Here is a 24,784-nt window from a genome sequence, read left to right as displayed (position 1 = left end):
CTAATTTTCCAGTTTTCTCCACCTCTTGAACATACCCATTATCAAAGAAGCTTTTGGCCTTATATAGAAATTAACAGTTCTGTACTGAAATGAAATCTAAACCATTATATACAATACACCCTCTTCCCCACCCTCCCCCAGAAGAGGTGTGGAAATGTGGTGGAAACAAGCCACTGAAATTAAAATATACTTCCCAGGATTAACCACGAACAATAAAACACACTTGTTTTACATGTATTGCTGCCATAAATCAAGCAGAAAGTTTTTCTTAAAATGGTTCAATGCACATAACAATAGGATTAAAGAGATAAAGGCAAAGAAAGAAAAAGAGAGCCTTAGAGTAATGAGACATTACCTTTGGAGCGCACGGTGTAACACTCTTTCTGTAAATTTTACACAAAAATGGCAAGAAATAAATTGTAATACACTTTTAAGACAAGACTGAATCTATGTTTTAATATCAATATAACTTTGAAATTAAATATTTGCAAGTTTTATGCAAAGCAAGAAAGCTTTTTTAAAATGGAGGGCTCTAAATTTTCTTTCACATAGGATACGCATGTAGAGATGAACTATGCCTAAGAAAAACACTGTGCTGAAAGTGGGCATCTGCTCAGAGCCTTAATATTTTAACACTAGAGTGTGCGTAACCAAACATTATATTTCACTTTGCAAATCCTACAAACTAGCTAAGTCAACCAACATCTTTCTCAAAAAGAGAATAATGTATCCTGAGTACATAAATGAATATAAAAAATCTGAATGCCTAGGAGCAGTTACTACCAGTAGAAAGCAAAAATTTCAATGAAAAGAATTAAGAGAATTCAAAACAAAATTTCAGGGAACTTTTCTTCTTTTAGTAATTCACTTAAAATAGTTAAAAAATCTTTCATATTTCTACATTAGAAATCTTTTCTCAGCACACACAACAGACCACTATCAAGAATAAATGAGTAGAGTTTGGACTATAGTTTCTGTTCACTGCCTTAACAACCTCTGAGTTGTTAAAGTCTTCCAAAATAATAGTAAAACAAAAAAGCAGCTTAACAAGGATTTTAAGGATCTTCTCAAAGGATAAAGAAGGCAAGAGAGATGAAAGTATAAAAGTATGCTATCAAATTTTGGCTGTGATACTTGTTTTTCCTAATTTTCCCCATTGTACAAAAAAGTTTTTTCAAAAAATACAGTCTAACCAACTTTTTAAACTTTAAACACATCTATTATACTCAGACCAAAATCCCTATTATATATTATATATATTTTGTATACATACAAAATTGTTTTAAAAAGTTTTGGACATATTAAATCTTGACATATTTAAAAACAAGCTTTAATTCCTTATAAAGGCACTGCTACAGGAATTACTGTCAAAAAGAACATGTTTCAAATAATGTGTTTTCAATGAATGTTGTAAAAAAAAAAAGTGATTCTAGGTGTACAGTAGTATGAACTTATAAAGATAACCTATTTGTATAAACTAGCCTTGAACAGCAAGCAATTTTTTTCTTTCAACTCCTGAAACTACCACACCATCATGGAAGAGGCACCAAATTATACAGAGTAACACAGCTTGTGTAAGGGCCATGGAAACTAACCAAGCCATGTTACAGAGCTCTCCTGTGTTCCAAAAATAACCAAATAGAGAGCTTTAAAAAATTCAGCACTAATGTTAACATAATACACATCAAACACTACTAGATACATAATTCCTTCCAGGTTGTTAATACATAGGTCACATAAACACTAAGTAAGACTGGATGTTACAGAGGACACTTGATATTCAGAACCTGGTTTATAGTTAAGTTTCATCAACATTTTTCGCTGATTTGAAAAATCTTGCAATTTACACATAAAGATACTACCCCCAAAAAAGAAAGAAAAACTAGGAATTTTCCAGGTTATGAACACTTACTAGCATTTCTTTTCATACAGACTCATGAATATGTGGAGAGAAAAAGAATTTCTGCCCAAATTTACTTTTGCTACCCCAAATCCTAACCTAGCTCTATAAATCCCTTAACACCAAACCACTGTTCAACTCCCCTTGCTCTGCTCTGAAACAATCAGCACTTCTCTCCCACTCAGGTGAGCAGCCATTTGCAAGTCTGGTTAGAACATATCGGAACATCTATTTTAGTCCCATAGGTCTATTTATACCTGATAACACTTTCGTTTAAAATTTGGACTTTTCCACATTATCTTGTCTTCTTAAATTTTTTAATTATGATCACTGACGGTGGCCAACGACAGAGACTGTTCCCCAAAGCTCTGCAGGTCTTTCTATTTCATGGTTGTACAGAAGGTCGCACAGACTAAGGGAAGGGAGACAAGTGTAATCACCATGCCAATGTTTCTATGTCCAGCTGACAAAGACTGCTGCCTAATTTAGGCAAATGAGCCTGAAGCTTCTTTGTTGTATCTTTCAGACTGATGGAAATTAGGCAGTTACAACTATTTTCTTTTAGACAAGAAGATGTTTGCACACAAATCATTCCACATATCCAGAAACTTAGGATCAACCTACAAAACACTTTCTTCCTTTTATGTCCACGTTTTCATGCTAAAATGTTTATCTTTGAGAATGGGGTAGATACTTCACAAGTTGAAAAGGAAAGACAAAACTAACTCAAGATAATCAGCCAATAAAGCAAGAACCAAGGTCTCCTGATAGCTAGAATAGTGGCTCTAAAATAACCCAGGAGCATAGTTATTTAATACAAAGCTATAAACCACCTAATTAATCTTTTTAATGACTACTTCATGCAATACCTTTTTTATCTTTTTGATGAATGCACAAAAAAACAATGAAAATTAGAGCAGAATTAAGACTATTACTAACAGCCAAAGGAAAAGAAAAATGTTTCCCTGTCTTTTTACCTTAGCATTACTTCTGCAAGGAAAAGGCTGGACTAGATGATCTTGAAATCCTTTTCCACTAAGACTTTATAATTCTATAGCTTTTATTATGGTTTCTTCCTAGTCCTAGTGTTTGGCTTCAACAAATAAATAATAAAAAGAACAAAATGACTAAATACTGAGTTAACCTAGTTACTCCCTCGGTTCCAGGTCTTTGAATTCCTTCAAAAATACCTTAACATGAACCATTAATCCTGGTTCACTGAATCCTCAGTGATTCATGGGGACAGTACCATCTATCACTTCTTCCATGTTTTTTGAGCAGTACTATTTCAGAAGAATCAGTTTTCTTCTATTTAGGTAGGACCCCCAAACCAAAATCATTATGACTAATACAGTAGTAGATATAAGCAGTTACTGCAAAAATCACAAATAGCTTTATAGAAGAAAATCTGATTATCATATACATAATTTTTCCAAAGAAAGCAATATACGCATAATTATGTTTAATAGAAATGATGTATGCCTTATGAAGGGGAGGTTTTAAATGTGTCAGTAATGAAGACAATAGTTACTGCACAAAGCACAAGAATCTTTGAGAAATATTTTGCAAATACACTAATAACACCAAATTCACTCCTTAGGAATTACAAAGTAGTAGATTTAGAATATAAACTACAAATACAATTTTGCAAGGAAGTATTACAAGTCCTTATTAAGCCTATAAAACTGGAACTATAAAGGCAGTTCTTGGCACACTACCCTTTCCTGTTTGGAATGCAGAAGAGCTGTTTGAGGTGCTCAAGGAAGAGCTGTGGTGAGAGGGGAAAAAGCACTGCAGCCACCCTCGGGAAGCCAACAGATGGCTCTGCCACCACCAACTCTTGCGGCCCCGGCTTTTAGAGTGTTTATCTGTGATCACAGATACAACCTGAAGATAGTACATTTTACTTCTTCACTACTTCCAACTCCAAAAGGATGTGGGCTTGCAAGACAGAGATTTTCAAAGACTTTTCTTTTTATGGGCCATCATCTCCATTTTCCCTTTCTATAAAAGCAAGGAAGTGTTTTGTTTAGAAAGGTGGATTTTAAGTTTTATTTCGTAGGGAACTGGTACTTTCAGCCAGCATAAAAAAGCACATGCCACAAAAATTTCTTAAAAAAATAATAATAAGGATTTTTTTATGTACAAAAAACACTAAATTACTTCCAAGATTGCTTTTAACTGCAAACTCATTTCCAGAAGTAAATTTCAAACTAAAAGTAGAACATTTTCTCTCAACACAAGTTCACAGTGATTTTAGTGCCATCTACAGTTAATTATAAAAAGAAGCTTAAAAATTTTAATCTGAATTCACAGTGTTAAAATTTTCATTCGGCATTCCTTGTCAAAAATAACAGTGCAATATAAAATTAACTATGTAGAAACAGCAATGGCCTTAATTTTGTTTGCTACTAAGCATTCCTACAAAAGACAATCAAGTACTAAATAATACAGAAACAAAAATTTTTGAAGGGAGAACCTCATATACTAGAATATTAATTAATGTATGTACCTGTACCAGTTTTTACTTGTAACATTTAATTAAACAAGCTAATTGGTATGTAACAATGGGAAGAAGCGTCTGCTGCCTGATAAATTTTAATGTACTAATATAAAAAAGGAAATCTAAAAGAAACTTTAGAGCCCTCAGATAGTAGCTTCTTGACCAATGAATTTCATTAGTTTATATGTTCGCAGTTCAGATAAGCTTAAAAATGGAAATGGGAAACCTCTATCAAAGAGTATATAATTTTATATTAAATTACTATAAAAGATGTTTTTCAAAATATTTCCCACTAATTTTTTTGGCCCTTAAGAAGGTAAAGGAAAGAAAAATACTCTAGTAGAGAAGTATTAATAACTACTGCTCTATGGGATCAAAATATGATCGAGGAACAAATGTTTTCGGTCTTCCTTTATTTCTGCACAGCTCCAAGCACTGTCATCTTCCATCAGCTTTCCATTTTTAGGACATTCTTAGGAACAGAATGCCCCTTATCTGAACTTTATAAGATCATGTTGGAAATCTATTCTGCAGACAAATTTAAATTGTGAGATTTACTTTACATGAATAATTTACTCCTTTAAAGACAGGGAAGCGCCATTCATACTTGTCCATTCAGAAAGATGACAAAAATTTTTTCTGGCAAACTATGAGTAAAATATTTCTCCAACATATACAGCACATCTATAGAGATTTACCTCCAATCAAAAGGATTAAACTTCATGCTAGCCAATTATATTTACTATTTTATATCCTGGGATTATAATAAAAATAGGTTTTAGAGTTGCTTTAGATAAGAATGTAACTAAAAGTACGCCAAAAGTCTTTCGGATGAGAAATAAGGTTGTGGTTGTGCATGTACATACATGAAAAGGTGTTTGGTTTTTGTTTTGTTTAAAAAAAAAAAAATAGCAAATTTAGCATTCTGAAGCTTCCTGAGTACTAATCTCATAAATTTTGGTGGAAATGACAGCAATATTGGGTTAATTCAGTTATGCATAGAAGTCTCAAAGATTAAGGTTTTTTTACAATGCTGATGCAACAGCAATATCACTCATCTCTGTACAGTATCAGAAAATAATGGTATCTCTCTCAAATAAGATTGAAGAGCAACAGTAAGAGAAAAAGCAACCAAACAATGGTTTCTCCAGGCCAAGGGCACATCCAGTCCTAGTCCATTTTTAAATGCTGATCAATAGTTTATGTTCCAATCTAGTTTTGGTAAACTGAGCCCCAAAATTTTGTTAAGTCAAAGCCAAATTCTTTTTCTAAGATGACAACATATTTTTAAAATAATGTACATCTTCAAGTTACATCTTTTAAGTACCATCTTCAAATAGAAGATACATGCTGAATGCTGAGGCAGTTGTTAGAGCTTACCAAGTTTCTGTAACGTTAGAGATTAATAACAAAATCCAATTTGACAGTATTCTCGCATTTAAACTTGGTTTAACTATACCATCTTTCTCATGAACAGCGCTTCTCTGTTTAAGAAAAGCTCATCTCTGAATTATGCCTACTCACATGAAAAACTGGGAACCATTGGTATGTTTCCCTCGATTTGCCATTGACAAAAGGAACGCTCTGTCATGTTTGAGAATAAAGTTTTCATCTGTTTGAAGAAAACACAAATTCGTCAGTCTCCAATTATAAGCCACTTTTAAAGTGTAATGTCACAGTAATAAATAGAAAGTAAAGGATGAAATTCCTCTTCTGGTCAGTACAGATACTTGTCTGAATATTTAGAAAAAAAAATTTTAACTAATCAAGTAACAAAAGCGTAAAAAGATCAAAAATACTACTTAAAGCCTTGAGGAAAGAACATGTATTTAATGCTTTATACAAACAGCCTTAGAACAGTCACTTTTAGTAGTAACATACTTTGGCTAAATGATACGTAAACTATAAACTTTCAGGGAAAACCAGTAAAAAAATCTTTAAAAATCTCTACAGTAAAGTTCATTTCCTTCAACTCTCCAATTATCCTGCTTAACGTACTATAAATGGAAGAAGTTTAATAATCTTCTCTGCTTAATTTCTATATGATAAACTTATTATTTAATTGTATTGAAGCTAGACTATGAGAGCAAAACACAAAAAGTTACATAAATTAAGTTGTAAGGATGTACCTAAATTAAATCAAGTATATAGACTCCTAATGAATAGGATCAAAAATTATCTAATGAAGAAAGTCCTATAAAAATAAAAACATAAAGGGCAAAATAGAATTCTAAGATACACAAGTATCTGCCACAGTGAACCACATTAAAGTGGCCTACATTAGTTTCAAATTGCTACAAGCTGATAGAACCAGCTAATGAATTGCTTCATACTGGTTCAAAGGAAAAACTGTTATAAAGATCACTCAGAGATGATTTTAATTCCAGCAGAAATACCTTCAAAACTAATTTAAATTTCCTTATAACATTCATACAAACAATCTTTCTTTAGAACAAACAGAAACATAGAAAACTTTAAAAAATGATTACCTTGGGAACAGGCTTCTGAAAAAGAGTAGTAATCCATTTTCCCCCAAAAGAAATATAAAAGACTATTATAACACTGAAGCTATCATGGCATTAAAATCTAGTAAGATTGGATCCCATTAAAATCTCTGCAACTGACTTTTCTAAGGCTTTTTGGGGCAAGTGCAATAGTTAGACTTATGCAAATACTACTACTGTTGGAATAAAACACAATCATATAGTTCTAGTATATAAAAGAAAACATACAAACCTTTGAGAAAGTAGGAAATACCAACTTTTATTCAAAGCAATTGCTTGGTTTAGGGGGAAAAAAACACAACTAGATTTTTTTCCCTGATGTAGAACTAATAACCCATTGGGAAAAGAAAAAAGATACAGATGCATGTATGAAATAATATACAGAATTTTCCAAGTCTTCAAGCAATTATGAGAAATCCAGCCACAACCTAACCCAGGCTGTCCATAAATTTATTAGGAAGGGTGCAAGGGAACAGAATTGGAGTTTGTGTTACTGAGCTTCGTTCTCTTACCTTTTCATTTTGCAAAAGACCACATTCTCTATAAACAAAAGAATATGTTGACAGTTTTAGGCAGGAAGATAGGAGTTTTCATGTATATAGTTGCCTAACCTCCATGCTGAAAGTCATGTTTAACCATAAAGTTAGCCTTAATTAATCTTGTCAATTAAGTTACATATTATAATATAATTTATCCCCAAGTTCATGCAAATAAAGTATTTTCATGCAGCATTAGTTTCATGCAAAAAGTGAACTATAAGTAAACCTCTCCTCATTAAAAGTACATGATCAAATTTGCTTTAATATCAGAACTGAAACAAAAGACCATAAAATATTAAGCCTTACCTTTAAAATATCCACCATAAATTGATTCTCCGCCTTTTCCATTACCTGCAAATAATAAGCTACATTAATTATGATGAAAATTAAAAATATATTAATCCTTATTATAATTTTTTATGCTTTCAATTTGCTAAAGAAGCTAACACCTTGTATTGCAATAATAAAAATTCTACAAATGCTCAATAACTTTACCTTGAAAATAGAAGTTCAAAAAAAGTCCAATCCTATTATAATATATACTACTAAGAATTATCTCTATAACACATTGATTTCAAAAAGTAATCACACTAACAAAATTCAGGAAGAATAAAAATAATCCAAAAGTACCTGGCATTCATTTTAAGAGAACTGACCAAGTATTTCTAATATTATTAAAAGTACATAAAAACAAAACAACAAAAGGTCCAAAAATCAAAGTAAAACGGCTTAGTATTTTGCTTTTCACACATTCTTTCACAACATTCATTCATCCAACATCTATCCATTGACCACTTAATATTTATACAATATGTGACACAATATTCATAATTAATAGAATGATATACTTAAGAAACTGATTGATGGAGTTACTCAAAGCATAACTTTTAGCTCTACCTTCGCTGAAGTCCCCACCCTGAATCATAAAGTTTTTAACCACACGATGGAATGTAGAACCTTTGTAACATAACTTCTTTCCAGTTGTTTTCCCAAGGCCTTTCTCTCCTGGAAAAAAAAAAAAGAAAGAAAGAAATGAAATTTAGCTACAAACATCTTTCTGTGGAAAAAAGCATCCAATTAGTCCTTCGTGAAATCCCTGTTTTCTAGCACTGTACAAGATACAAAACATAGGGCAACGAGGTAACATACACAGAAACTAAAAAACATATCAAGCAACATATAAATGTTAAATTGTGTGGTACAGACTCTATCATGCCACAGGAGAAAAAAGGACCAGAAATGGTTATCACTCCGGTAAAAGAGGGCAATCAAGGAGTTGGTGGTGCAAAGATCATATATGTATGTAAGTGAATCAAAGCATGGATTTAAAAAAAACTTGTTATTTTGAAATAACATCACAGATGTTCTTCCTATTTTTTTCTACTTTTAAAAAATACAAATCCCATTACAGATAACAAAGAACAACTGCATCATATTTTACCTATCTTCTAATCCTAAATTTCTTGTGAATCTAGAAAACTAAATTTGTTCAAAACACTGAAATTTAGAATTTATGAACTACAATGTTTAGAGATGACTTTATTACACACAGTAGTACTTTCTTATTTACTTTTGAGACCATTTCTTTTGTTCTCCCTATCCTTTTAAGAAATGCTTCCCTGATTTCCTATCAATGAAAATAGTATTTTTTCACAGGCTAAACTCATTTTCTAGTCAATCACTTTTTACTGAATATTTTCAGTAGAAAATATAGAGTATTCAGAAATATTCAGAATATCAGAAATATTCAGTATTTAACTATTCTGTTAAGCAAGATAAAACCATAAGCCATAACTTCTCATTGGAAATAATTTAATAGTTCATTTACCTGAGCATAGGCAAAGGAAGTTTTTGCATGTTTTTGGACATATGTCTGAGAAGAGCTGAAACATAATGCGACCAACTGAAATAAAACACATTAGAAAAAAAAGGTAAGCAAGATGATTAAATATGCCACATTTTACATGGGAGAAATAAAATAAGTAGAATTAACAAATTGAAAGGTCCAATTTTGTAATTTATTTCAATTTTTCAAAAGACTTAACAGGAAAAAATTTAACTAATACCAACCGACAAGAATACCACTCTATTTGTCAGTGTTAGAATTCAGAGGCAGCCTAAGTGGTTTCAGCTCCAAAACTGTAGGACTTTAAGTGTCTTGTAAAGGGGCTTTGCATTATTATATCCCTTTTAGTACAGTCCCCTACCTGAATACTATTAATCTGCTTTAGAATGTTCTCAATAATAGTTGTCCAATCTATTATTAAGCCCCTCCAGTGATAAGAGCACATCAGACCATAAGACAGTCATTCTGGCCTGTACTATTAGAAGAAAGTCTGGTCTTCTATATCTAGCTTTCTGTTTTCTACCTCTATGCAAGAACTATTTAGAGCCAACCTCCTGAATTGTCACCTCCAACTAAAACACATTCTATTCCCTGAGAGAGCATAGAGAATAGGTAATGGTTCCTAAAAATGCCAAAACCACACAAAACAGACAAAAATATACAATACACAGAAGATGCTAAGGAGTAAGCCTACACATGTGATCGAACTACGCTACAAAAAAGTGCCTCACCAACTTTTTGGTCTCAAGACTCCTTCCAACTCTTAAAAATTATTGAGCTTTTACAATGTAGGTTAAATCTATTGCTATGTACTATGTTATAAATTAAAACTCAAAAAATTTTAAAAACACAAGAATATAAAAAGCACACATTCCAGAACTTTCAGAGTGGCAACATCATTACATATTGTGTAATCTCTGGAAAACTTGACTTGTGAATAGGAGCGCAACAAGCAAATTGTATTATCACAAAAGTAGTTTTGACTCTGCAGACCTCATGAAAGGCTCTCAATAAAGTAAAAAATAATATTTTGATTTACAATCACTTCCCTGAGTCCTCTTTCCCTTTATTCTACAGAATCTTTTCCATTATGGATGAACATTTTTATTTACTCAAAGGAACTTATAAATTAAAATTAACTGTGTACCAAATTTAAGTCACTTTCAGCACAGACACAAATTGACTTGACTTACTCTCTATTGCTAAGAATTGAATTTATTCTTGGTCATGTGAGTTAGTTCCTGAGTACAAAACAAAGCTACAAAGCTACTACTAACAGACATCCTTAAGGGATAAAAAGTAGAATAATGGTGTAAGACTCTCCTGGGTCAACACTGTCTATAGCTTCAATGGAGCCAAATTTTAAAGCAATTTCAAAATGTCTTAGCTGATCTTTATATCTAAAGGAATGAAGAAAGATATGAAATTGAAATTTCAAAAATTTTATTTATTTTACTGGGTGGGGTACACACATGCGGGGGGGGGGGGCGCAGGGTGCAACAGGAGAGGGAGTGAATCTCAAGCAGAGCGTAGAGCCCAGTGCAGGCAACCCATGAGATCATGACTTGAACTGAAATGAAGAGTCGGACATCCAACCGAAAGAGCAATCCAGGCACCCCAGGAAATGAGAATTTTAAAAAATGCATGTAATATCAGTAATATAACCACTCTGTATTTATTTGGAAAAGTACTTTCATCAACCTTCCTAAGTCCCTGGGAAATGGCTGGCTAGGTCGGTGTCAAATTCAAAGTCATCTAATTTTGCAGACTAGAATATATTTAGATATTTAGGGCCCCTGTAAAATGGTTACTTTTCAGGATAAAAGATATAATCAAAACAATAGAAAATTTAGCCTTTTTACGACCATAGTAACTTCAATATCAAGTTTCTTTTTTTTTCCCCAAAACATTTAATGCCTCTAAAAGAAAGCCAGTAAAAGTTTCAAATGTTTATAGTTTCTTCTTTGTAGATGATTAGGAATTATGAACCTGCTTAGTGGTATAACACATGTGAAAACAGTTAAATGTGATTATATTTCCAGGTCTAATAATCAGAGAGGGATACTACACAACAATGATGTTTTTAAAAAAAAACACTCACCTCCAGTATCTTATTCTCTAACTTGGTGAAGAAAAAAAAAAAAAATCTATTGACTTCTCAATCCCATGGAGCAGGGTTTAGAACAGAGGTGTTGTGTGCTTTAGGGCATTATGTTGTTAAGAGTAAAGAAAAAAGCGGAAAACCAAATGTTTTGCCTTCAATACCTTGGTGCAAGGTTAAAAACACTGCCAAAAACAGAAAAATAACCTAAAAATCCATAGAAAGAACAGATGAACCGAATCGGGCTTGTAAGACATGAGAAAGGCTATGGACATTCAGATATTGGTTGAGACTGTCTTAATTTAAAATGCCAGCATAAAAAAATAAAATAAAATAAAATAAAATGCCAGCATATGTTCAATTTGAAGAGTCTAGAAACAAAAGGCAAAGCTAAAGTGTTCTATCAGAAAAAAGGAAAACACAAGAAGATGATTAGATGATTTCTACCTACAAAGAGGCATACTAGTATTAACTCCTGAACACTATAGAATACACACCAGCAAATATTAACTTGAACCAAGTCATTAGCAAGATAGGCAGGTTTTCAACAAATGTTTTTCAATTGAATTGCACTCTTATAGAAAACATACTTTTTTGAAAATCAAAATAGAAAATATTCTGATGTATACAGTCTTTAAAGAAAAATAAGTCAGTGTAGCTCAGTAGTTTGCTTATTTTCAAGTGAAAGTGGCATTAACTGTGATTATAAAACATACTGAAAAGAAAAATGTAAACTACAGCTACTTAAGGAAAAGACAGAATAAATGTGTTGAAGAGAAGATTCTCTGGCTCCCAAACTAATGAAAAAAAATGACCCCATTTCCCAATAGTAAAAATGCCTATGGTTTACTGTCTCCTGTAATAAGTTAACATGCTCTGCCAATGCCTCTTTGGAAACTGGTGCTGCTTTCGAATGAGTAAGATCTCAGGAACACTGTTAACACTACTTTACTTTAGTGGGATTTAGTAATTTTTATTAGTCATTATTGCCAATAATATTATCTTTTATATATACTACGATTTCTTCCAACGAACTACCACTATGCCAATAAATACACTGCCCTATAAATGTAAAACTAAAATCTGAAACTTTTGTGTAAGCATTTAGGGCAAAAAATATATGATTAAGAACAAAAATGATGAGCAGGAATGGCTTCTGACTTTAGTCCTAACATTCCAACATGCAGATCCTTAAAAATAGCCAAGACAGGAGAACAATACTGAGTTTACTCAGGTAATATCAACACATTTTTAAATACTGGCTACAGACAGTAAAAGCCAAGACCTACTTACATCATGTTGTAATCCTGATCTGGCCACTAGGTGGCAGGAATAAAATCAGCAAGTACTGAGAATCTGGATAAAATTGAACATCATCTTTATTATTATTTCTTGTTCTCAGAAACAGCTGCAGTGGAATTACAGGTACAGTAGTGGAAAAGGAGACATTTATCATGGACAAAAAAGATACAGTAGTTGAAAAAGTAAGCACTGGTTGAGACAAAAAATTTAGGAAATGGCATTCTACACAGGGTAAAGAACATCACATATACCATTACAAGTAAGGAATGAGGATAAGAACAAAGGTATGAACACATCATAGTCAGTAGGCAGAGAGCAAAATCTAAGAGAAAATTAAGGAATGGGTGCACCATTTCTACAAAATCAGGGCACTTGCCCATTTAACTGAGATCCTCCTCATGAGTCAGGTTGCGCAACTGTATGTAAGACTGCTTGTTTTGGGGAGCTGACAGCTTAGCTGGGAATGACAGATACAAATTCTTAACCAATGTGATGAGCCACCAGTGGTATGAACAAAACGCACTTATATCCATCCTAGGCCTAACTGATGAGTGTGAGGGCAGAGGGATAGGGACCATGTCTGTTTTACTCACCACCTTATCCCCACTGACTTGTATCATGTCTGGTACAGAATACGTATGCAAATAAATACTCAGATAAAGACAAAGATTAACAAAATATAAATGAAGAAATACCTAGTTACACAGATATAAAGTATTCATTATATAACAGGAAAAGTATAACAAGTGGCATAACATCATGACATAGCTTAATAAGAGCTATTTTCAAAGGTATAAAGGAAAAGAATCCTTCTAGCATCCAAGCAATAAAATCATGTCACCTACAGGGAAAAAGAAATTAAGCAGATTTCTGACACTCTACATGAGAAACTGGAGACAGCAGCTATCTACCATCATAAAGGGACTAACATGCTGTGAACAAAGAATTCCATATATAGCAAAGGAAATGTAATAATCAGATTTTATCCCCAAAAATCTAGTTAAATATAAGCCTGAGATATTACTCAAAGGACTAATGAGAAAAGGCTAGTAGGAAAAGAGTGGCATTGAGCATACTAAATCTATTACAACACAGAATTAAACCTAAATAACTATGGTAACCATGGTTACAAAATAAAAAATAAATGTTAACAGCTATTGAGAAATAGAGGATGTATTGGTAATTTTTAAAATTATTTTCAGGAACCTTCTAAAAATGTTCTTTTTCTTTTGAATGGCAACGTTTTCATGATTCAAAAATTCAACAGTGGAAAAAAGTAAGTAAGTAGTCTTATTCCCACTTCTGTCAACAGGTAATCACTTTCATTAATTTCATATGTATGCCTCCAGTGTCTTTTCATACACACAGGCAAATATTTTTTAAAAAGCTTTATTCAGGGGATCCCTGGTGGCTCAGAGGTTTAGCGCCTGCCTTTGGCCCAGGGTGTGATCCTGGAGTCCCGGGATCGAGTCCCACATCAGGCTCCCTGCATGGAGCCTGCTTCTCCCTCTGCCTGTGTCTCTGCCTCTCTCTGTGTCTCTCTCATGAATAAATAAATAAAATCTTTAAAAAATTAAAAAATAAAAATAAAAAAAAGCTTTATTCATTCATTCATTCATTCATGCATTCGAGACACACAGAGAGAGGCAGAGACACAGAGGGAGAAGCAGGCTCCTCCAGGGAGCCCGATGTGAGACTCAATCCCAGAACCCTGGGATCTTACCCTGAGCCGAAGGCAGGTGCTCAACCACTGAGGCACCCAGGCATCCCCAAACAGGCAAATGGTGACATAGTCTTATTTTTCTTGTTTAAAAAGGATAGCATAAGTTCGCTGAGAGTAGATCTTAAAAGTTGGGTTTTTTTTTAAGATTTTATTTATTTATTTATTTATTCATTAGAGACACAGAGAGACAGAGACACAGGCAGAGGGAGAAGCAGGCTCCCTGTGGGGAGCCTGATGTAGGACTTGATCCCAGGACCCCGGAATCACACCCTGAGCTAAAGGCAGACACCCAACCACTGAGCCACTCAGATGTCCCGATCTTAAAACTTATTACAAGGAAAAAAATTTAATTCAAGTTATCACAAGAAAAAAAATTTTAACTCTGTGTAGTGATGGATATTAACAAGACTTTGCAGTCATCACTTTGCAATATAAACACATATGCCAAATCATTATGCTGTATACCTGAAACTAGAAGGTGTTATATGTCAATTATATCTCAGTTTTTTTATTTTTTATTTTTTAAAGATTTTATTTATTCATTCATAAGAGACACACAGAGAGAGGCAGACATAGGCAGAGGGAGAAGCAGGCTTCTTGTAGGGAGCCTGATATGGGACTCAATCCCGGGATCATGACCTGAGCCAAAGGCAGACGCTCAACTGCTGAGCCACCCAGGCGTCCCATATCTCAATTCTAAATAAGCAGTTCCTTGGTTTAAAAAAAAAAAAAAAATAGGTAGCATGTTATGTACACTACTGTACTCTGCTTTATTCACTTAATGAATATATCACAGTAACATTAAAACCAACAAGAAGGGGTTGAGCTGGTTAGAAAAAGTCCGCTTCCTGGTATTTCATAGTGGGAGTCAACAGGTAGAGGAAATATAGTTTAGGAATACTTAAACATGTAATTCACCTGTAGAGCTAAAAACATATTATACATCTTCCAAACCACTGTAGTGGAGCAACCCATAATAAAAAGATATAAAACAAAGAAAAGCAAATAGCAAGAAAATACAAATAACGGGCAGCCTGGGTGGCTCAGCAGTTTAGCGCTGCCTTCAACCCAGGGCCTGATCCTGGAGACCGGGATCGAATCCCACGTCGGGCTCCCTGCATGGAGCCTGCTTCTCTCTCTGCCTGTGTCTCTGCCTCTCTCTCTCTCTCTCAAATAAAAAAAAAAAAAAAAAAAAAAAAAGGAAATTAAAAAAAAAAAGATTTTATTTAGAGACACAGAGCAAAGGGAGAAGCAGGCTCCACGCAGGAGCCCGATCCGACGTAGGACTGGATCCCGAAATCCTCGATCACATCCTGAGCTGAAGGCAGATGCTTAACCACTGAGCCACCCAGGCGACCCTGAATAAAATCTTAAACAAAACAAAAAAACAACAAAACCCTATAGATAAATCTCGGTTTTTTAAAGACACATTAAATATTAGGAAATCTGGGGCACCTGGGTGGCTCAGTTGGCTAGCAACTGATCTCATGATTTCAGGGTCATGAGATCTAGCCCCTATTTGGCTCACTGGAGTCTGCTTCATATTATCTCTACCTCTCCCTCCTCCTCTGCCAGTTCCCCTGTAAGCACATACACACACATTCTAAAATAAATACATAAAATCTTTTAAAAATAAATATTAGGAAATCTGTTAATTTTTTGAAGTGAAGGAAGAACTCTTAGGAAAATCAAAAGACCACTTAATGAAGTTAATTAACATTCATCCCTTAACATAGACACAAAAATTCTCAGACATCCTTCAAATCAATAGCCAGCATTACGTTTAATGGTGGAACATTAGTACGGCACTAATGTCATTTAAAGGGACAAGTACAGTATATTCTGTATATACTTCTAAAGGACAAAGATATTCCCCCTACCTAATCCCAATACAATTACCACATCATGTTAATAGTGATTAACACCACAGTCTAATACATAGTCCATATTCAAATTTACCCAACTGGTTCCACAATGCCTTTATACCCTTTTCATTTTTTTAACATTTATTTGAGAGAGAGGAGGGGAAGAGAGTACACACGGTGGGAGGGGCAAAGGGGGAGAGAGAATCCCAAGCCAATTCCCTGAGCACGGAGCCTAACATGGGGCTTGATGTCCTGACCCTGACATCATGACCTGAGAGCTTAAACCAAGAGTCAGAGGCTGACTGACCTATACTTTTTCAAATCCTGGAATCTAACCACAGATTATGCACTGATTTGGTTGTTGTGCCTTGGTCTTTTTTTTTTTTTTTTTTAAGATTTTATTTATTTATTCATGAGAGACAGAGACAGACAGACAGGCAGGCAGGCAGGCAGACACACAGGCAGAGGGAGAAGCAGGCTCCATACAAGGAGCCTGATGTGGGACTCGATCCCAGGACTCCAGGATCACGCCCTGGGCCGAAGGCAGGTGCTAAACCGCTGAGCCACCCAGGGATCCCCCTTGGTCTGTTTTAAGTATTAGCTAGATTCTCAGCTGTAAAAGTATTTCTCCTTACTTTTACATTAATAGAGGAATGATATTTTGATTTTTAAGTTCATACCATGTTCTATAAAAACTTTTCACTAATGGTTTGGCTACTGATGATCCTTTGCTGAATCAATCATACTGAGGGTTGCAAAATATTTCTTCTAATCCCATTATTTTATCTGTATTTATCCAACTTGAAAACTTCTGTTAAGAGCTTCACCCACCCTTTGACAGTTATTAACAAGACAAAGCCTGGGTCCTAGATATCTGCTGACTCTGAGAGCCATGTAAGAGAAAACTTGTGTCTTAAATTTGTTTCCATTATTTAGCCTTTATGTTTAGCAACCATCATACTTTCATATGACAGTAAACTATATAATCACTAAATCTGATTACATAAAGCTCAATTTATTGAAATGGGAAAAAATCAAGAACGTGCTATTTAACGGAAAAGGCAGCATCAGGATAGCATGTAGCATATACTATTTTTAAAAATTGTGTATGAACCAGTACATAGAATTAAGATAAAATGTTCAGAGAAAATTAGTTGTGATTATCTCTGCACAGCAGGATTATAAGGCAGGTTTAACTTTTATTTATTTATTTTTTTAAGATTTATTTATTTATTCGTGATAGACACAGAGAGAGAGGGAGAGGCAAAGACACAGGCAGAGGGAGAAGCAGGCTCCATGCCAGGAGCCCAATGTGGGACTCGATCCCGGGACTCCAGGATCATGCCCCAGGGCAAGGGCAGCGCTAAACCGCTGAGCCACCCAAGGATCCCCTCAGCCCCTCTTCTCATACAAATCACCTAACTAAGAATAAGGCTTCACTGATTTGTACAAGTCTAAGGAATGGACACGGGAATTCAGATTTCATTCTATAGCAATCTGCTTAAGACACAATCTCTTGGAATACAATGAAACTAAAATAGGGGACTACTATAGCAAGGCTTACAGTAAGGCATTCACATCTAGGGGTTTTGAATGCAATTTCTGAGATAATTCTGAAAAAGCATTACCTCAGTTCTAGATAACTTTGCCAGTCACCCAAGTCCTGCCCTTTTGTAGCCTGAACTTTTTTCTGCCTATTTAAAGAAATCTTTTTAGTTTCCATCTGCTTTTATTCTCAGTAAGAAAAGTGTTTACCGAACACCTGACCATCTTGTAAGTGCTATGTTCTACCAAGGATTCAGGTTGAAATATATACTCTGGGAAGCTTTAAGACTAGGTACACGATGTGCAAAACAGAACTGTAAGGAATCGTACTGGACAGCTAGCTCATACCACTAATGTCAGAATTCCCTTGGCAACAACAATGACAGATGAATACCAACAAAAGTAGAAAAATAATAGAAAAGCACAGAGATTCAATGTGGGGGTGCAGATAGGAGGCAGGAGTCAGACAAGGAATAGCCATATTAAGTTAAAAGTAGAAAGGTGGAAAAAAATCATTGTATATTTCACTTGGAGTTTTGAGGAAGAGAAAGGGTAGGGAAAGGAAGGTGCTATGGAGTCAACTTTCTCCTCTCAAAGTCCCCATAAAAATCCATGTTTCTGCCTTCAAAACCATCCAATCAGGCCTGGTGTTACTGGGATGCTTCAGGTCCAATTTCTTGCTTTCTTTTTTTTTTTTTTTAAGATTTTATTTATTTTTTAAGATTTTTATTTATTTATTCATGAGTGACACAGAGAGGCATAGACACAGGCAGAGAGAGAAGCCCTCCAAGCAGGGAGACCGACATGGGACTGGATCCTGGGTCTCCAGAATCACGCCCTGGACTGAAGGTGGTGCTAAACCACTGAGCCACCCGGGCTGCCCAAGATTTTATTTATTTATTCATGGAAACACACACAGAGAGAGGCAAAGACACAGGCAGAGGGAGAAGCAGGCTCCTCACAGGGAGCCTGATGTAGGACTTGATCCCTGGACCCTGGGATCACTCCCTGAGCCAAAGGAAGACGCTCAACCACTGAGCCACCCAGACATCCCTTCAGGCCCAATTTCTAAAAACATAAGTGAATAAAGGAAAAAAGGGGAAAGAAACTGCACCAAGCCCTCTTGCTTAGAAACCTGAAAAAAGGCTCTTTCCTAAAATGTGAACAAAAAGGTCTAATCTTTGAGGCCTATCTTAAATAATACCTCAATATGAAAGCCCCGTACTTGACTCAGTGCCCATGCTCACGAACGTACAATATTTAAAGCAACTTACAAAAAAATTTATGTCAGATACTGTTAGGTTTTTTACAAATAATAGTCTGTTCTGCCAATAGCATGAAAGAATTTAAAGAAACTGCATTATCAAAAATGACATATAAAAACAATTATTTCTATGGGAAAACGGGAGTTTGGGAACAAGGGAATTTAAGGTTGCAGTAAGAATGATTTCTGTTAGGAGTATCACTAATAAAGCACGTTTTTAGCTACCAGAGTATATAATAAAAATTCAACATTACTGTGGAAATCCTACAACTGAACACATGCTACTTGTCTCCTTTTCCTAGCACTATCACTAGCATAATCCTTCTTGCGGTTTTTCAGATTAGTTAGGACAGACAAGAATAACAGAATAGCGGTGACGCTCAACTGCCCTTGCTTCATATACAACTAGCTCCTACCCTGTTATGTGATTGTTACAACACAAACAGTAGTCTGCTAATTAGAACTGTGCTGCTTGGGATGCCTGGGTGGCTCAGTGGTTGAGTGTCTGCATTCGGCTCAGGGCATGATCCCGGGGTCTGGGAATCGAATCCTGCATCAAGCTCCTGAGAGGAGCCTGCTTCTCCCTCTGCCTGTGTCTCTCTGCTTCTCTGTGTCTCCCTTGAATAAATAAAATCTTAAAAAATTAGAAGAAGAAGAACCACCATGCTCCTTAAATTCATGTTACAAAAACACAATCTGTAATATAGCCAGTTGTATTATTTTATTATTCTTCCCTACAACCTTACTATATATAGACTTCCCTACAACCTTACTATACATGTATTAAATAGGACTGGAGTCCTATTTAATTTCTGAGTATATAAAAAGGGAAGAAATAATCTAAATAGTGCAGACCACTGCATCCAGTCACTATATTCACAAGTTTAGGACCAGGGGAGGAGGCTGAGGTGGCAGATGCATTTCTCCTGTTCTCTCAGTGTATTATCAGATCCCCACGTGCCGCACTCTCAATTGAGTGTGAGGAATCTAAGGTTTAAAGGGTAATTTTGGGGTACTGAGGGGGGCACTTGACAGGATGAGCACTGGGTGTTATATGTTGGCAAATCAAACTCCAATAAAAAATTTTCAAAAAAATAAAAAAGAAAAAAAAAAGAGGGTAATTTTGAATATAAGCAAATTTTGCTATGCTATCTTTAGAGCCACATTAAGACAAAACTGATAGTATTTCCTTCCTACCAAAAGGTCAAGTGGCTTGCCCAAAGTCCCAAGCAGTGACTTTTCAATTCAGTTTCTTAGATCCATGTGAATCTTAAGCAATAAAATAAAAACACTAATTTCAACTATATACCCATTTCTACCTATTTTGATGAATTGCCAGGGTTTTATACTGCTCAAAAGCCCACATTAAGAAAAAATTCCAAAGTCAAACACTCCTCTTAAAAAATACCCTGGTTATCACTTTTGAAAACAAACTTCAAGCCTCTGACAGACACAAAAACTAAGGTTCTACTTAAAAAGGAGGAAGGGCACTGTATTCCTCTAAAATAACAGTGTCATCAAAGACATCAAAAAAGAAAAAAAAAATCAAAAAACCCTGTAAAACTGGAGGATAAAGTGAAATTTGCAACAGAATGTAATATCCGATGCTAGACTAGATTTTGTACTATGAGAGAAAGAATGCATAATTGACTTTTTGGCCCAATCACAAAAATAGAAGGAATACAGAGATGGTAGATTAAAGTATCACATCAGAGTAAATTTATAAGTTGGTAACTACACTGTGGTTATGTAAGAAATATCTCTATTCTTAATATGCTAAATAAAATACACTGAAGTATTTAAGAGTAAAGAGCCATAAGTGGGTAACTTACCCTCATATGTTTCAGAAAAAACTGCATGTGCAGAGAGAAAAAGAGAGAGCAATGGTATAAAATGTAAATAGGTGATTCTGTGTAAAGGACAGATGGGTGATTTTTACTAATTTTATTTTTCAACTTCATATAAATACGAAATAATATCCACACCAAAAGTTCAAAATCTCTGTAGATAAACCCCAGTGCTTGCATTCTGTGAAACATGTGTCTAGAATAGCAGTTCTCAAACTTTGGTCTCAGAACACTTCTACATTCTCAGCAATTACTGAAGATCTTAAAGATTTTTTATATGGGTTGTATCTATTGATATTTAGCACATTAGAAACTGAAATGGAGAAATTTTAAGACCATCAATTTTCATAAAATAAACTCATGTTAACACAAATATTTTTAGTAATTTTATTTTTGAAAATGAACAAGAGGTTATAATGTGTCATCACTTTACATTTTTGCAAATCTCACTAATGTCTGGTGTAGCAGAAGACAAGTTATCTTGCTTGTTCCTGCACTGTATCTGTTGTGTCATCACACGTCCTGTAACCTGTGGAAAACCATTGCATACTGACAGAATGCAAGTGAACAAATGGGTGTTTGACACCCGGGAGCCTCATGAAAGCCATCTTGCAATTTGAAAACAAAAGGCCTGCACCATTTTACTATTATAATTTAGTATACTTATAACTATAATTTACTTTGAAACACCTTACATAAACATCCTGATATAAAGGAATCATGAGTTTTCAAATTATATCTTAACCAGAAAGAAATACTGTCCAAAAGTGATCATCAAAAGCCACACCTCAGAGGTGGCTACTAAGAATACTCTGGCTGTCTTTATCTCTCATTACCGGAGGTTCTATAATTAGCAACATAAATGTTGGAAATGGGATTTTACTGGAAAATTAGTGATGTTCAGAATTAGTGATTTACAGACAGGATAAAAATATTTGCAGATATTCCACACCCTTGCCACACCCTTGCATCAACAGACAAATGAATCTGGAGGGTCATCCAATAGTATAGAACCTGAGACTGGGTCCACCAAAAGAGTCCCCAGTCTAGCAACAAGTTTAGCGCATTCTAGTGCCTGACACACATTTGCATGACAATTTATCAAGAGAAAGAATCTTTCACATAAAAAGTGCTTCAGGGCACTGAAAAAACCAGAATGGTGACTTTATCTAACTTAGGGAACTAGCTGTTTCTTATGTGTGGACGTGCTTGGTTGCTAGTCTATGTATAGCAAAATGTGACTTTTGGTGTACCCTGGTAACAAGGTTTGACAAAGGCAAACTATGGCCCTCACCTAACTTACTGGTGACTCCCAGACACGTACTAAACAAATAAACAAAAAAAACCCTAATGGCCAATCTTAAATCATTTTACTGGTAGATATCTAAAACCTGGTTCCTTGGGCTCCAACTTCTTAGTACAACGATCTGAATGATAAGGCAATGATAAGGCAAAGAAAAGGCAAGCTCTTGAGGCACCAAAGGAGGGAAAAACAAAGATTACCATTTCATGCCTGCCCTGGGAGGTTCTCACTAACTCCAGAGAACTAACATTTAATCAGAGAAGGGTGAGTCTGGCGGAAAAATGAAGTTGTCAATGAGGATTTCACACACACACTTCCAAAGTGGGTATTACATTTCATACAAAAAGCTAATGCATTCAAAAACACAAACTTATTTGTAGAGATCATTAAAAAATGACTGGCTAATTTCTGCAGGTTCATATCTTTAGAAATTTATAAGGAATTCTAGGCTTAGTCAAGGTGGAATAATATACTCCACCCTATCCTCACTGAATGCAACTAAGAAACCTTTGACAGAAAGCATGGAAAAAATTATCTAAGGACTAAAAAAGCCCACTTAATTGGTAATGAATTCCCAATTATCTCAGGGATTGGAATCAAAAGCAATCTGAAACCCAGAACTGCATTCTGGGTACAGAAAGAGCTCTGAGGAAAGCCCTCTATTTCTAGGGACCCCTACAGATTATAGTTAATGAGGAAAATCTCATTTTCTTTCTGTTTTTCCATTCTCTCTCATTCTAGCTTCTAGGCAACTCCACAGATGGCAGCAAGAACAGGCGTAACCAGGCAAGCACGTAAAACTTCTAAGGAGGCAAAGAATCTTTCTGACTAGAGAAATTGTGCTCCCAACAGCACAAGAAGAATCCCTGCTGCTCTTTTACACTCTATTCTCTTGCCACTTGGCCTCAGAGACAGACAGACATAGTTATTAAGAAGCACATGGCAGAGTGAGGAAACTAAAACCCTGGCTTTCTGGCCAGATGACAAAAAAAAAAAAAAAAAAAAAAAAGGGGGGAGTCCCTAAGGGCCAGAATGTATGGGGAAATCTTCAAGAGGAAGCTTCCTCAAGAAAACAATGTCATAGGCACCTGGGTGGCTCAGTGGTTGAGCATTTGCCTTTGGCTCAGGTCGTGATCCTGGAGTACCAGGATCGGGTCCTGCGTCGGGCTCCCTGCATGGAGCCTGCTTCTCCCTCTGCTTGTGTCTGTGTCTCTCATGAATAAATAAATAAAATATTTAAAAAAAAAAGGAAAGAAAAGAAAACAATCTCACGAAGTATGAACTCCAGAGCTCATCCATGTGTGGATGGGCTTATATATATGTGGATCGGATTCTAAACAGCCCAAGGTAGTTCCAGTTGCACCTAACCAGGCTGACTGCCTGCTACAATGATATCATTATCATTATCATCATCATCATCATCATCATCATCATCACCAACAACAACAGTGAACATTCTCCATAGGATTTAAACTTGACCCAGTCATGTAACAAAATACACAAAATGTCCAGGATATGATTCAACATTTATCAACATTTAAAGAATGACAAAAAATCTCATACTCCACAAGGGAAAAGACAAAAACAGCAACTCTGTGATAATACAGATGCTGGAAATGTGTTAGGCAAAGACTTTTAAGCAGCTATTATAATCATATTACGTTAAGTACAAATACTCTTAAAATGAATGGAAAAACAGAAAATCTCAAGCAAAGCCACAAGGAAATTTTAAAACAAAACAAAACAAAAAATAACATGGTCAAAATTAAAAATTCACTAGGTAGGTTCAACAGTACAATGGAGATGACAGAGGGAAAAAGTCAATGAACTTGAAGACTTAATAGAAATTATCCAATGTGAAAAACAGAAAACCTGAAAAAAAAAAAATTGAACAAAGCCTCAGACTTGTGAGGTAATGTCAAAAGGTCTGATATTTGTGTCATCAAAGTCCCAAAAAGAGAGGAAAAAGAGTGTTGGACAAAAACCTATTTGAAGAAACAGTAGCTGAAGATGTCTTAAATTTGGCTAAAGACAGAGATTCAAGATTATTAAACCCCAAAGAGAATACACCAAAGAAATTCACACCCGGACCCATCACAATAAAACTGCTGAAATCTAAAGACAAAGTAAACATCTCAAAAGCAGTCAGACAAGAACAGAACACATTACATATGGGCAACAATAATTTGAATGACTCCGGATTTCTTATCAGAAACCAACTGACCAGTCTTAAACCTGAGACTTCAGAAATGAATAGCAACAGAAATGTAATAAACATGTGAATAAATAATGAGAATATTTTTCTTTCAGGCTGCTAAGTGTGATGTTTGAAAGCAAAGACTTTCAATGTTTGTAGATGTAATCAATACAACATAAGGTGAAAGGTAAAAGGAATATTATATAGTGGGATGGTTTCAACACTTTACCTGAAATGGTAAATTAATTCTAAATACACCATGAAAAGCCAAATATATATATTGTAATCTCTAGAGTAACCACTTAAAAAACTATAGAGAGGGGATGCCTGGGTGGCTCAGCGGTT

The 24,784-nt window shown here is 35.0% G+C and overlaps 1 protein-coding gene across 6 annotated transcripts in view; it reads right to left on the bottom strand.

The window, feature by feature from the left end:
• The window catches only part of NKTR (natural killer cell triggering receptor), a 51,027-nt gene that overhangs the window by 21,465 nt on the left and 4,778 nt on the right, over positions 1-24,784 (bottom strand). For 3 of the 6 annotated variants that reach the window (XM_041734311.1, XM_041734312.1, XM_041734313.1), the window contains exons 3-6: positions 9,275-9,349; positions 8,344-8,451; positions 7,753-7,797; positions 5,928-6,015 (exon numbers count right to left, since the gene is read on the bottom strand). In XM_041734311.1, coding sequence (XP_041590245.1) covers positions 5,928-6,015; positions 7,753-7,797; positions 8,344-8,451; positions 9,275-9,349 — 316 coding nt within the window. Of the gene's footprint in view, positions 1-355; positions 384-5,927; positions 6,016-6,892; positions 7,448-7,752; positions 7,798-8,343; positions 8,452-9,274; positions 9,350-24,784 lie in introns of those variants that run through there. The other 3 variants (XM_041734314.1, XM_041734310.1, XM_041734315.1) reach the window with 3 other exon arrangements.

The sequence above is a fragment of the Vulpes lagopus genome, chromosome 19, assembly GCF_018345385.1.
Source record: "Vulpes lagopus strain Blue_001 chromosome 19, ASM1834538v1, whole genome shotgun sequence".
Taxonomy (NCBI): Eukaryota; Metazoa; Chordata; class Mammalia; order Carnivora; family Canidae; genus Vulpes; species Vulpes lagopus.
This window is presented reverse-complemented; position numbering and strand designations above follow the sequence as displayed.